The sequence below is a fragment of the Hemiscyllium ocellatum genome, chromosome 1 (assembly GCF_020745735.1).
Source record: "Hemiscyllium ocellatum isolate sHemOce1 chromosome 1, sHemOce1.pat.X.cur, whole genome shotgun sequence".
In the NCBI taxonomy this organism is placed as follows: Eukaryota; Metazoa; Chordata; class Chondrichthyes; order Orectolobiformes; family Hemiscylliidae; genus Hemiscyllium; species Hemiscyllium ocellatum.
The window spans coordinates 139,437,213-139,451,679 of record NC_083401.1 but is presented as its reverse complement, the minus strand read 5'-3'; the positions used below and the strand labels follow the sequence as shown (position 1 = coordinate 139,451,679).

The window sequence follows — 14,467 nt, the reverse complement described above, 5'->3', positions numbered from 1 at the left end:
ATATTGTAGGGAATCTAATCTAATCTAAGATAATCTAAATCCAGTAAAACAGACCAGTTATGGTCTGAGGTATTATTAGCTGGCCGTTTGAAAACAATTTCTGGAAATTGCCCCCTCGGGATTGTCTTGATCCAAAGGAAAAACAGGATCTTCCAACTGTACTGTGCTGACGGTAATTGTACAGTTTAAACTCAAAGGTGAATGTTGTTGTTGAGGGCAATTCCTATCTTAGAGTGAATAAATAAAGAACAGCAAGTTGTTGAGCCTTCTAGCTACATAATGCTATATTTATGCAGGAAGTGAGGCAATTGCTTAGATTATGAAAGGCATATATCAAATACTTAAAGTGACTTTTAAAAAAAATTAAAATTCATCTCTCTGCTAATTAATGTTTAATGAATGTTGGATCAAACTTGGAAATTAAAAGTTAAAAATAGTGAAACCCTCTTAGTAATTTCATACTTGGGCACAATCTGGTCCATTTGGTTGTTGTGGTCTATACTTTTCTCTACAGGGTGACAACAGTAAATAAAACTGAGGCACAACATGCCATCTTCTCATCCTAAGATCTTTGAAGAATTAAAGAACTTTAAATGCTCCAGTGAAGATACATTTTCACAGTGAGGTCAAAGAACTGCAGAAACGCCAGAAAGAAAGTCATTATTTTTCCCCAGTATTTCTGTGACTTGTCCCATCAATGTTCCAATGGATGAGTAAATTTGCCCCGTCAACATTATCTGAAGATCATTTGAGTTGAAGCAATTACAGGCTTCAGCAGAATTATATCTGTACTTCTAGCTTTGAGCTTATTGGGAACTCATGGGCAAAGGTCAGTGAAGCCAAAGCAATGGTGGAACCAGTGCAATTGCACCCCAAAATCCCAGATATTCAGTTTCAGTATAGGGTATGCAGCTTCATCAAGCTCATTCTTCATTTTAGGCATTTTGCTATGTGACAATATATAGTCCAATTTTTTCTTGTGTCCAAGGACAGAGCAGAAATGTTAAAGTGGAGGGACAAGATAGGACAAGAAGACTTGGAAAGACTGGGGTTAATTTTAACACTGGTTGGGGCTACTGAGGCCAGGGGTGGGTTGAAAAGTCAAGTGAGTAGATGGAGCTAAGGTAACGCTGCGTAACGCTGACACCATATCAGCATTATCAGCTGCTGCAATGAAATCCCTTGTTTTAATAGGATTGGTTTGCAGAGTTCCTCAATGTTCATATGGCCCCACCAGTACTAGTTGTCAAGTGGTGCACTTTGCAATCACCCAGTACTTACTCGTCAGTGTCAAGGTACCTTCCTACTGATACAGGGAATCATTTGGTTTGACTTCTGTGGAAAGTGGAATCTTTTATGTGGCTGTTGATCCGATCTTGTCATTTTCTCACAAATTTCCCACCAAGTAGGTTAAGTTAAAATTGCCTCTCATGTTTGATAAGACAGATTGTTTTCTGAGATGAGTCTTGTGATAATAAAAAAACTCATTTTCCGTTAAGGACTTGTGCTTATTTCTCATCAACTATATAATCTGTTCATTTGGAGATTGTTCTCTACCGTTAACAATTCTGCTCCTCTACCATCAATATTTGTATTCATTTCTCAGTGCCCTGCAATTTATTAATCATTGTTTTGTATTTTACATTGTATTGAAAGCTTTTAATTGTGACAGAAGGCTGTTAAGAATCTTACATTTAAGATGGAAGGGCCCAGGAAGAGTCAACAGTGTTATAAGCAATGTCAGTTATTTAGTTAGTAGCATTAAATAAAATGGATGCAGGTCGTTATTTAATTTTTCAGTTGTTATTTAAATGCAAATATCCATTAATAGCCATTTATTTCAATGTGTCAACTATATTAGCAATGTCTATTGCAGCCAAAAATTGAAAATAATTGTGTATTTTAATTAGTCTCTGGGAATTGTTTTATGCTGTTCTCCCATGCATGCAGTAAAAATGGTGATAATTGACTCATGCTAATAGTCCTTAATTACTGTGTTCTAATTAAATAATCTAGCATTTCACAGAACAGCATTTTTACATTAGTTTCAAAAATTAAATGTTATGAGTAAGAAGCTCAAACAAAATCACAAGCATAGAAGGGTGGCAAAGTCTACATAAACGCATCAATAACTTTTTCGTATTTTCTGTTCCCAGGCACGACAGCCTTGTACTTGTTCTTAATTATGCATCCAGCCATCACCAGTAATTTCCCCAATCCAAAGACCTTTGAAGAAGTGCAGTTCTTCAATGGGAATGCCTATCACAAGGGAATTGATTGGTAAGAGAGCAAGCAATTGGCATTTTCTGTAAACAAGAATATATTTATCAAAATTGGGAGCCCAATATTCATAATATGGGAAAAATCAATCATTTGATTTGAAGTTATGAATTCTACAATGATGTCAGAAGTATTTTGTGGATTCAGGTTAATTTGAAAACCACATTAACATGTAACCTTAAGATTATTCAGTTCTGTAAGAAGCCTAAACAGCTAAGCAATAAAGTAAATGTATTGGCATGCCAATATCTAGTCTCATTGACTAGTAAGTTAACAATTTCTGTCTGTGATTACTTTACACGGTAAAATTTTGAATGTCACTGGGAAAGCACTATAGATCAGCAAGCCAATTAACCAATGGTGTTTGGTGAAATTTAGCAAAAATGCTAATTGTTACACAAATGAAACTTGGGGCAATTTAGAAATACAAAGAAAGAGCTACCATTTATAAAGTGCCAATTATGCTCTTGGAATATACCCAAGTGTGGTTGTTTTATTAATGTAGGGAAATCAGGAGTCAAATTGTAACCTGCAAGTTTCTCCAAGCAGCAATGTGACTGGACAGTTTGTCTTTCTAGTGGTGTTGGTTGAGCATTAGAGAAATTTCGCCTACTCTTTCTTGAATAATGCCATGGAATCTTTTACAACCATTTAAGAGAGCAGATGGGGCTTTGTTACACCACCACATCTACCAGTGTAACACACTATCAGTACCATATTGCAGTATCAACTGAAGTTCTCACATTTCTGGAATGGAGCTGGAACCCAGTTAAATCTTCTAATTTAAGAGCTAAATGTGTCTGCTATCAACTAAACCCACATTGCAATCCATCAAACTGATCACATAAGTGAAGAGCTTTCAAAAGCCCATTCTTTCAAATCTTATAAGTGATCCATAAACTTACCCAATGCTATGAATCAATTGCTACTTCAGTTGTTTAGCCTTGGCAGGGCAGTAGTTGTTTCAAAATGAGGTTGGTTGTTTTAATGCTTCATGGACTCTGACAACAAAGTCAGATAGATTTTGAATGGCTGCCCAGTGCTCTTGCCTGACAAGCACACCGTGAGGCTCTTCTACAAGTTTGAGTAGAAGGACCTCAATTTCCTTTCTGGATCTAAACTGGTTGGCGTGTACATACATTTCAACTAGCTCCATGGCTAATGGAGAAAAACAGGCTCATAAGGAAATTTTGGAATCTTTTTGTGAAGGACTGTCATTCAGTTCCTCAAAAAGGTAATCCAGACTGCTATGGTTTGGGTGGCATTGACGAACATAACTCCTTACAGCACTCAGTTTGCTGACAGCTAGTATGGATTGGAAATGGGAGGTATCAACCTAAACAGCTATGATGTAGTGTTTGGTGTAATAAGGCAAGTAACATAAAATTGTGCCCACCATTATGTTATGAGCACAAGGAGATCAGTCAATCTATTTTACTGGACAATCATCCAAAATTTCAAATCCGTTCAATGGGTCAAACAGCCTCCTAGTATGGTACATTAATCTATGACTTCCATTTGCCTCCACTGTAGACCGAAACTAGTGCATTCAGTGTTATCGAGAACTTTTGTGTAAATGCAAAAGACAATCACCATTCCTTTTCAAATCTTGAGTCTGCCTCCCCAGTTCTAGAATTTGCAGCAATTTAAACATGTCATTGGGTCTTCAATCGTTAAATTCCCTTAAGAATCTTGAATGTTGAACTAATATCTCTCACAACCCTGTTGCCATCTCCGCACAGCAGCAACTATCAACAATTCCTTCAACAGCACCTTTCAAACTTGTGACCCTTGACCATCCAGAAGGACAAGGGTAGCAAATATATGAGAACTGTCACCTGCAAAATCCCCTCCAGGTAGCACACCAACCTGACTTGAAAATTTATTACTGTTCTTTCGCTGTCACTGGGTCAAAATCTTGCAACTCCTATTCTGACAGCACTGTGTATATCTATCCCCACCTTGGATTGCTGCAATTCAAAAGGGCAGCATGCCAATCATTTCAAAGACAATCAGGGATGCATAATAAATGTTGGGCTTCCCATATCCCATTAGCATTTTTTTTAAAAAATCCAACTTGTAGTATCAGTTGTGCTGCATTCCATGTCCAGTTATCCTTTCTTAACAATAATGACCATAGACCACACAATACTCAGGGAGATAGATACATTGCCAGACTCTGGTCTTGAAATGGCCAGCCCAGTTCCAAAGAAGTCCACCTTGGACAAAGTCAGGCGTGAGACCTCCTGCTGAAACTGCATAATTTCTTAGAGTTGAATTGTTGGATCAGGGTACTTAATCTGTGAGAGATGTAAAAATAACTTTGTAGAAATGTCCAAGATTAGACAGGATTCCATACTGTGTAATTTTAGGAAAATGTATTTTGACACAGAACTTTCAGACACTAAATCAACTTAACCTCCTTGAAATGTATTGATAGCACTTTAGCATGATTCTTGGATTGCAGTACTGTGTTTCGTTTCAGATACTTCGGACTTAATCTTCAATTCCTACTGGGCTTGAGAACATATGCGGACACAACGTAAAAAGCATCTTCCCAGAGGAAGTCTCTGCTTTCTGATTACTCCATGATGTACTTCAATTTATGGAGAAAGCCCAGGAGGGAGAGCCTTTTATTAATGCCTCAATAAGTTCCTTTCTGGAATTCCAGCAAAAATGGAATTAGAATCATAGAGTCATAGAGATGTACAGCACGGAAACAGACCCTTTGGTCCAACTCATCCATGCCAACCAGATATCCCAACCTAATCTAGTTCCATTTGCCAGCACTTGGCCCATATCCCTCCAAACCCTTCCTATTCCTATACCCATCCATTTACCTTTTAAATGTTGCAATTGTACCAGCCTCCACCACTTCCTCTGGCAGCTCATTCAACACATGCACCACTCTGCATGAAAAGGGTGCTTCTTAGATCCCTTTTATTATCTTTCCCCTTTCACCCTAAACCTATGCCATCTAGTTCTGGATTCGCCCACCCCAGGGAAAATACATTGTCTATTTATCCTATCCATGCCCCTCATGATTTTAAAAACCTTTAAGATCACCCCTTGGCCTCCAATGCTCCTGGGAAAACAGCCCCAAACAGCTCAAATCCTCCAACCCTGGTAACTTCCTTGTAAATTTTTTCTGAATTCTTTCTAGTTTCACAGCATCTTTCCGATGGGAAGGAGACCAGAATTGCACACAATATTCCAACAGTGGCCTAACCAATGTCCTGGACAGCTGCAACATGACCTCCCAACTCCTGTACTCAATACACTGACTAATAAAGGAAAGCATACCAAATGCCTTCTTCACTATCCTATCTACAAGTGACTCCACTTTCAAGGAGCTCTGAACCTGCACTCCAAGGTCTCTTTGTTCAGCAACACTCCCTAGGACCTGACCATTAAGTGTATAAGTCCTGCTAAGATTTGCTTTCCCAAAATGCAGCACCTCGCATTTATATGAATTAAACTCCATCTGCCACTCCTCAGCCCATTAGCCTATCTGATCAAGATTCCATTGTAATCTGAGGTAACCTTCTTTGCTGTCCACTATACCTCCAATTTTGGTGTCGTCTGCAAACTTGCTAACTATACCTCCTACGCTCACCTCCTAAAAATCCAAATAATTTTTATAAATGATGAAAAGTAGTGGACCCAGCACCGATCCTTGTGGCAAGCCACTGGTTCGAGACCTCCAGTCTGAAAAACACCCCTCCACCAACAACCTCTGTCTTCTTCTGTTGAGCCAGTTCTCTATCCAAATAGCTAGTTCTCCCTGTATTCCATGAGATCTAACCTTGCTAACCAGTCTCCCATGGGGATCCTTGTCGAATGCCTTATTGAAGTCCATATAGATCACGTCCGCCGCTTTGCCCTCATCAATGCTCTTTATTACATCTTGAAAAAACTCAATCAAGCTCGTGAGATATGATTTCCCACATACAAAGCCATGATGACTATCCCTAATCAGTCCTTGCCTTTCCAAATATATGTACATCCTGTCCCTCAGGATTCCTTCCAACCACTGATGTCAGGCACACCGGTCTATAGTTTCCTGGCTTGTTCCTACCATCTTTCTTAAATAGTGATACCATGTTAGCCAACCTCCAGTCTTCCAGCACCTTACCTGTGACTATTGATGATACAAATATCTCAGCAAGGGGTCCAGCAATCACTTCTCTAGCTTCCCACAGAATTCTAAGGTCCATCTGATCAGGTCCTGGGGATTTATCCACCTTTACGCATTTCAAGGCATCCAGCAATTCCTTCTCTGTAATATGAACATTTTTCAACATGTCACCATCTATTTCCCTACATTCTATATCATCCATGTCCTTCTCCATAGTAAATATTGATGCAATATACTCATTAAGTATCTCCTGCCGCTCCACCCAAAGTCTGCCTTGCTGATCTTTGAGGTCCCTATTCTCTGCCCTTTAGTCCTTAATGTATTTGTGAAAACCCTTTGGATTCTCTTTAACCCTATTTGCCAAAGCTATCTCATGCCCCCTTTTTGCCCTCCTGATCTCCCTCTAAAGTATGCTCTTTTACATGTGAATTTGGTGAACCCAAATAGTCTGGTGCACATTAGAACACAGTTCTTAGTTTCAGTACAGGGGAAGTGAAAATTCAGTGTAAAACTGAAGGACCCTGGGGAGTTTTGCCCAAGTCATGCACAATACCTGCCAATTGGCCATATGGTTTCTTTCATGAGGGTGTATGCTGCTGTCCAGTGATATGCTTCTTCCTCTGATCAGCAAGATTGGCATCTGCCTTTCTGCAGACAACTCTCTCTGCAGACAACTCTCCTCTTCGGGGTCACTAATCGAGCACCAAACTTGACTCTGTCCCAACTAGAGCATTTATATTTCAAAGTAGGAACACATGAGTGATGTAATTGTGGCACAAGATTGGGACTCAGAAATGATCCAGGCTTCAGCTTCCCCGTTGTACTTTGAAAATTCAGCATCTGACCTTTGAGATATTATTGCTGTGTTTCTGGAGGGACGGAGCAAAGCAAAATGGTGTTCAAAGGCTATCGGGGCTTGCGTTCTTTCAGAGAATCTCACATTAAACTTGCTTTCATTGGAGCAATATTAACAGGAAGGAAATGTAACCAAAATGATAAAAAGCATGAATAAAGAAGATTTATACAGACTGTTAAATTTGAATGTGACCTCAGGATTAGAGGATTCATTCAAAAGTAATAAGTTTTCAAGTAAGTCTAAATGTTGTGAGTGAAAGGAATCCTTTCAAGGTACTGGAATGGATGCTCAGTGAAATGAGTTGGCCTGGTGTCAACTAATCATCTTAGAAAAAGCATAGAGAAAATATCTGGTTCGAATGGGATTGATGGCAGTAGCAATCAGACACAGATAATCAAATAATACTGCAATTCTGGAAACTTACTGCCAGATTGGGAAAAAAAACAAATGTATTTTCTCTATTTAAGAAAGGAGTCAGAAAGCCAGAAACTACAGGCTAGTTATCTTTATGTCTGTCAGAAGTATAATGCTGGAATCCATTGATAAAGAGTTTAGCAGGGCACTTAAAACATTTCATTGCAATCGGTCACAGTCAGCATGGTTATGAAAGGGAAATTATGTTTGACTAATTTATTTAAGTTCTTTGAGGAAGTGACAGTAACGTGGACAAAGTTGAACTCCAGAAGGCATTTGACAAGGTGCTGCATCAAAGATCACTATACAAAATAAGAGTTAAAAAGAGCTCATGGTAAAGCAGGTAACATATTGGTATGGATTGGGGATCGGTTTGCTCACAGGAAACTCAGCATAAGGATAAATGGCTCATTTTTATATCAACAAGATCTAACCAATGAAGTACCAAAGGGATCAGTGTTGCAGCTCATGTTGTTTACAATGTATTATCAATGACTTGGTTGAATAGACCAAGTAGCTAAATTTGCTAATGACACTAAGATAGGTAGGAAAGTAAATGTTAAGTGGACATAAGCTGTCTGAAAAATGATATAGGTTGATTAAGTGAATAGGCGAAGGTTTGGTGGATGAAGTGTAATGAGAGAAAGCCTGAACATTTTTCCACTTTGGGAAGAATAACAGAGGAGCAACATATTAGAATAGATTGCCTACAGTGTGAAAACAGGCCCTTCAGCCCAACCAGTCCACACTGACCCTCCAAAGAGTAACCCAATCAGATTCATTTCCCTCCAACTAATGCACCTAACACTATGGGCAACTCAGCAAGGCCAATTCACCTGACCTGCACATCTTTGGACTGTGGGAGGAAACCAGAGCACCCGAAGGAAACCCACGCAGACATGGGGAGAATGTGCAAACTTTACACAGTCACCCTGGTGGACTGGAATTGAACCTGGGACTCTGTTGCTGTGAGGCAGCAGTGCTAACCACTGAACCATTGTGCCATCCATATTGATTCAAGTGGAGAGAGATTACAGAACTCCAAGGGATGTTGGTGTCCTGGTACATAAATCACAACGTTAGCATGCAGGTACAGCAAGTAATTAGGAAGGCACAGAGTATGTTATTGTTTATTGCAAGGAAAATTCATAATAAAAATGGGGTGTTTTTATACTTTTGATCAGGGCACTAGTGTGATCGAAATTTCATAATTGTGTAGATGTGTGGTGTCCTTATTTATTTAAGGGTGCAATTGCGTTGGAAGCTGTACAGAGAAAGTTCACTTGACTGAATTCTGAGATGATTGGGTTATCCTATGAGGAAAGGTTGAAGAGGCTGGTTGTGTATGCATTGAAGTTTAAAGAAAGGAGATAATCTTACTGAGATGTATAAGATCCTGAGGAAAGGAGTTGATCTTATTGAGGTATCCAAGATGCTGAGGAAGAAGGTGATCTTATTGAGACGTATAAGATCCTGAGGAGAAAGTGAGGACTGCAGATGCTGGAGATTAGAGCTGAAAATGTGTTGCCGGAAAAGCGCAGCAGGTCAGACAGCATCCAAAGAGCAGGAGAATCGATGTTTCGGGCATGAGCCCTTCTTCAGGAATTCCTGCGCTTTTCCAGCAACACATTTTCAGATATAAGATGCTGAGGAAAGGAGGTGATCTTATTGAGACGAATAAGATCCTGAGGAAAGGAGACAATCTTATTAAGGCATGCTGAGGACTTGACAGCATCTGCACACAATGCAATGCTGCACACAAAACTGCCTCTCCCATAAGACAGCTCTCCTCCAAATGCTCAAGAATTTCAGAGCAATGTAGCAGTCTACTTACACTCTTAAATGGTGAAAGCTAATTGATGATACAAAATGTCCAGTGCACTGCCTTAGGATTTTTGATTTCAAATCACGAGAGATTTCACTGCACAACACTTAAATATCATACCCTGACCAAAGCCTTAAAAGCCACTTAATATTAGCCCTATGCAATATTCGGGTCCTGTGTCACTGACTGCTGCATTTTCCTTAGTGGATCAATAGGACGTGGATGTGTAGATACTTGAAAGGAGAATCACCCAAAGAGATGCAATATGCAGTCAGCTCAGCAACAAAATATTTTTTCAGTGACAAAAAAGGTCAAGGACTGCAACAATAACAAGGGTTATATGTCTTTTGAATAAGTAGAATCTGCTTGCTATATAGTCAGCACTGTTGAAACAGTTCAAGAAAGGTCCAACCTCATTCATCCTGAAAACAGGTTTCTGTTAGTTTCTCTCTGGCTTCTTGCACTCACCGATGCGCAGTTCTTTCATGCTGTCTTATCGTGACCTTCCTCATTGTCATTCTTATCTTCATCATCAGAGGATTGTTGTTGATCCACTCCCATCCCCCCCCCCCCCACACCCCACCCCGACCCATGTTCTCTGCATCCAGGATATTCTCGACTTTGTTGGTTCCAGTTGTGAAAGGCACAACATACCACTATGAGCCAGCATACCATTCCTGGGCGATACTGCAAGCCCCACTGGAGAGATCCAAGTATCAAAACCTCAGCTTGAGAGGCCTATGGTCGACTGCACTTTGGCTCAGTAGAAATGGGCGTGCTATTATATCTTCATTCTTTCCTAGTCTGAGGGTTTCTAAGCTTGGACCTCCCAGCAGTCATCCTGTAGGTCTTAAGGATTCTGCACTATGTAAACGTCATGGCAGCTCCGAGGTTATCTGGTGCACGCTTCCAAATCATTGGCACATATAATTTTGAACACTGATGGAGCAGAAGCCTCATCTGTTGACAAACTTTTCAGATTAGTAATAGGCACTCTCAAAGCAATGTAGGTGCAGTAAATAGCACCATGCACCAGTAGAAAGCCAGCAATGCCAGAGAATCCAATTGCCCAAGCTGCCTGACTCTCTTTATCACAAAGGAAGGATATGAATAACAGCGATCAGAAAAAATGGCATCAAAAATGGGTTCATTTGTGAGTTGAAGATTGCAAGACACTTCACAGGTCCCCAGTTACTCTTTGAAGTGAGCTGCTAGCATTAGAGTGCAAGCCAGCTGCAACCTTGACAGCCTCCGAATGGGATTGCCACTGAGTCCTTCTGAGTGCAAGTCCCGCTGCAGCAGATGAGACAGTTCAGTGATGAATGGCCAGGGAACTGCTCCTGCTCTACCTTTCTAAAAGCCGTAGGGAAGGCGTGTAGGTGCAGGGTCATAGCTTTCTCCTCCATTTCATCAAGGGTTCAGCACCTGCCATTCCTCCCTTTACTGACTCTGTGGCAGCCGCTGGAGTTTACTGTTCTTGCTGACAACTATATAATTACTCTTTCCTTGGACTTTGTTCTAGCATTTAAAAAAAGGCCACTGGAATGGCCACATTAATGTACATGTCAGGTGCAGAAGCAAATAATCTATGGAAGTGTAATGAAGAGAAAATTGTTTCATTAATAAGCCTTCACATCAATCACAATGAAGCCTCATGTTATGCCCTGACACAGTGTGGCCTGAAACCTCCTTGAGGAGGCCACTGTCACGTCTCACTAAGGATCTCTGAGGTATATAATCTTATCCAAATGGGTGAGGCACAGTCACAGTGGAATTTTGATAGTAAGCACAATGGCTCGGTGGTTAACATTGCTGTCTCACAGCACCAGAGACCCAGGTTCGATTCCAGCCTCTGGTCACTGTCTGTGTGGAGTTTGCACATTCTCCCCGTGTCTGCAAGGGTTTCCTCCAGGTGCTCCTGTTTCCACCCACAGTCCAAAGATGTGCAGGTTAGGTGAATTGGCCATGCTAAGTTGTCCATAGTGTTCAGGGGTGTGTCAGTTAGGTGCATTAGTCAGGGTAAATGTAGAGTAATAGGTAGGGGAATGGTTCTATGTGGATTACTCTTTGGGAGGTCAGTGTGGACTTGTTGGGCCAAAGGGCCTGTTTCCACACTGTAGGGATTCTATGATTCTAACTCACTGTGGTGGCAACACCCCGCTGCCTGCCAAATCACACATCCCCCCACCACCCCCAATTTGTGTGAATGTACCAGCTTAGAACATAGAACATAAAACAGAACAGGCCCTTCAGCCCACGACGTTGTGCCGACCATTGATCCTCATGTAAGGTAAACCTAATATATGAACCCTCAAATTTCTGTGACCAAGTCTCTTAAATATCCCCAATGACCTCGCTTCCACAACTGCTGCTGGCAACACATTCCATGCTCTCAAACTCTGTGTAAAGAACCTGCCTCTGACATCCCCTCTATACTTTTCGACAAACAGCTTAAAACTATGACCTCTCGTATTAACAATTTCTGCCCTGGGAAAAAGTCTCTCGCTATCAACTCTATCTATGCCTCTCATTATCTTGTACATCTCAATTAGGTCCCCTCTCTTCCTTTTTCCAATGAAAAAAGTCTGAGCTCAGTCAACCTCTCTTCGTAAGAGAAACCCTCCATTCCACGGTGGTACAGTGGTTAGCACTGCTGCCTCACAGCGCCTGCAGACCCGGGTTCAATTCCCGACTCAGGCGACTGACTGTGTGGAGTTTGCACGTTCTCCCCGTGTCTGCGTGGGTTTCCTCCGGGTGCTCCGGTTTCCTCCCACAGTCCAAAGATGTGCGGGTCAGGTGAATTGGCCAAGCTAAATTGCCCATAGTGTTAGGTAAGGGGTAAATGTAGGGGTTTGGGTGGGTTGCGCTTCGGCGGGTCGGTGTGGACTTGTTGGGCCGAAGGGCCTGTTTCCACACTGTAAGTCTAATCTAATCTAATCTAATCCAGGCAGCATCCTGATAAACCTCCTCTGAACCCTCTCCAAAACATCCACATCCACAGTATTCCAGGTGCGGTCTAACCAAAGTTTTATAGAGCTGCAATAAGATCTCACAGCTCTTAAACTCAATCCCCCGGTTAATGAAAGCCAAAACACCATATGCTTTCTTAACAACCCTGTCCACTTGGGTGGCAATTTTAAGGGATCTATGTACCTGCACACCAGGATCCCGCTGTTCCGCCACACTGCTAAGAATCCTGTCTTTAATCCTGTACTCAACGTTCAAGTTCGACCTTCCAAAATGCATCACTTTGCATTTATCCAGGTTGAACTCCATCTGCCACCTCTCAGCCCATCTCTGCATCCTGTCAATGTCACGCTGCAGCCTACAACAGCCCTCTATACTGTCAACGACACCTCCAACCTTTGTGTCGTCTGCAAACTTGCTAACCCATCCTTCAATCTCCTCATCCAAGTCATTAATAAAAATTACAAAGAGTAATTTGTAATTTGTAAAGAGTAAAAGTCATTAATAAAAATTACAAAGAGACCCAAGAACAGAGCCCTGTGGAACACCACTCACCACTGACTTCCAGGCAGAATACTTTCCTTCCACTACCACTCGCTGTCTTCTGTCGACCAGCCAATTCTGTATCCAGACAGCTAAATTTTCCTGTATCCCATTACTCCTGACCTTTTGAACAAGCCTACCATGGGGAACCCTTATCAAATGCCTTGCTGAATTCCATATACACCACATCCACCGTTTGACCCTCATCAACCTGTCTAGTAACATCCTCAAAGAACTCAATAAGATTTGTGAGGCATGACCTGCCCCTCACAAACCCGTGCTGACTGCATTTAATAAAACCATGCTCTTCCAGCTGGTCATAAATCCTATCCCTCAGAATCCTTTCTGACACTTTGCAGATGACAGATGTGAGACTGACTGGTCTGTAATTACTGGGGATTTCCCTATTACCTTTCTTGAAGAGAGGAATTACATATGCCTCCCTCCAGTCCTCAGGTACGACTCCGTTGGAGAACAAGGATGCAAAGATCTTCGCAAGCGGCGAAGCAACCACATTTCTCACTTCCCAAAGCAACTGAGGACAAATCTGGTCTGGCCCTGGTGACTTGTCAATCTTAATGTTTGTCAAACTTTTCAGCACATCAGCTTCTTCAATCTCTATCCGTTCCAGCATGCTTACCTGCTCCTCAATGGGTTCATTCACTACAAGGTCCTTTTCTTTAGTGAAGACAGAAGCAAAAAACTCATTTAGGGCTTCTCCTACCTCCTCAGACTCTATACACAAGTTCCCTATGCTATCCCAGATTGGCCCTACTCTTTCTTTGACCACTCTCTTATTCCTCACATACGTGTAAAATGCCTTTGGATTCTCCCCAATCCTTCCTGCCAAGCCTTTTACGTGCCCCCTCCTGGCTCTCCTCAGACCATTTTTGAGCTCCTTCCTCGCCTGCCTGTAATCCTCTAGAGCTGAGTAAGACCCTTGCTTCCTCCAACTTACATAAGCTGCCTTCTTTCTTTTGACCAGAAGCTCCTCCGTTCTCGTCATCCAAGGTTCCTTTATCTTACCCCTTCTTGCCAGTCTCAGAGGAACAAATTTATGCATCACTCGCAACAACTGTTCCTTCAACAGTCTCCACATGTCGATAGTGCCCTTTCCATGGAACAATTGCTCCCAGTCCAAGCTTCCCAACTCACGTCTGATAGCATCATAGTTTGCTTTTCCTCAATTAAATATCCTCCCATTGTGCCTGCTTCTCTCCTTCTCCATAGCTATGTAGAATGTGAGGCAGTTGTGGTCACTATCACAAAAATGCTCTCCCACCACAAGATCTGACACCTGCCCTGGCTCATTGTCGAGCACCAAATCCAAAATGGCCTCTCCCCTCATCGGCCTATCAATCTACAGAGTTAGAAAACCCTCCTGAACACACCTTACAAAAACAGCTCCTTCCAAACCATCTGCTCAAAAGAGGTTCCAATCAAT

General features: G+C 41.6%; 1 protein-coding gene across 1 annotated transcript in view; it reads left to right on the top strand.

The window, feature by feature from the left end:
* Positions 1-14,467, top strand: part of ndst3 (N-deacetylase/N-sulfotransferase (heparan glucosaminyl) 3) — a 436,737-nt gene that overhangs the window by 403,484 nt on the left and 18,786 nt on the right. The window contains exon 9 of the mRNA XM_060832478.1: positions 2,157-2,280. Within this exon, the coding sequence (XP_060688461.1) occupies positions 2,157-2,280 (124 nt within the window). The remainder of the gene's footprint in view (positions 1-2,156; positions 2,281-14,467) is intronic.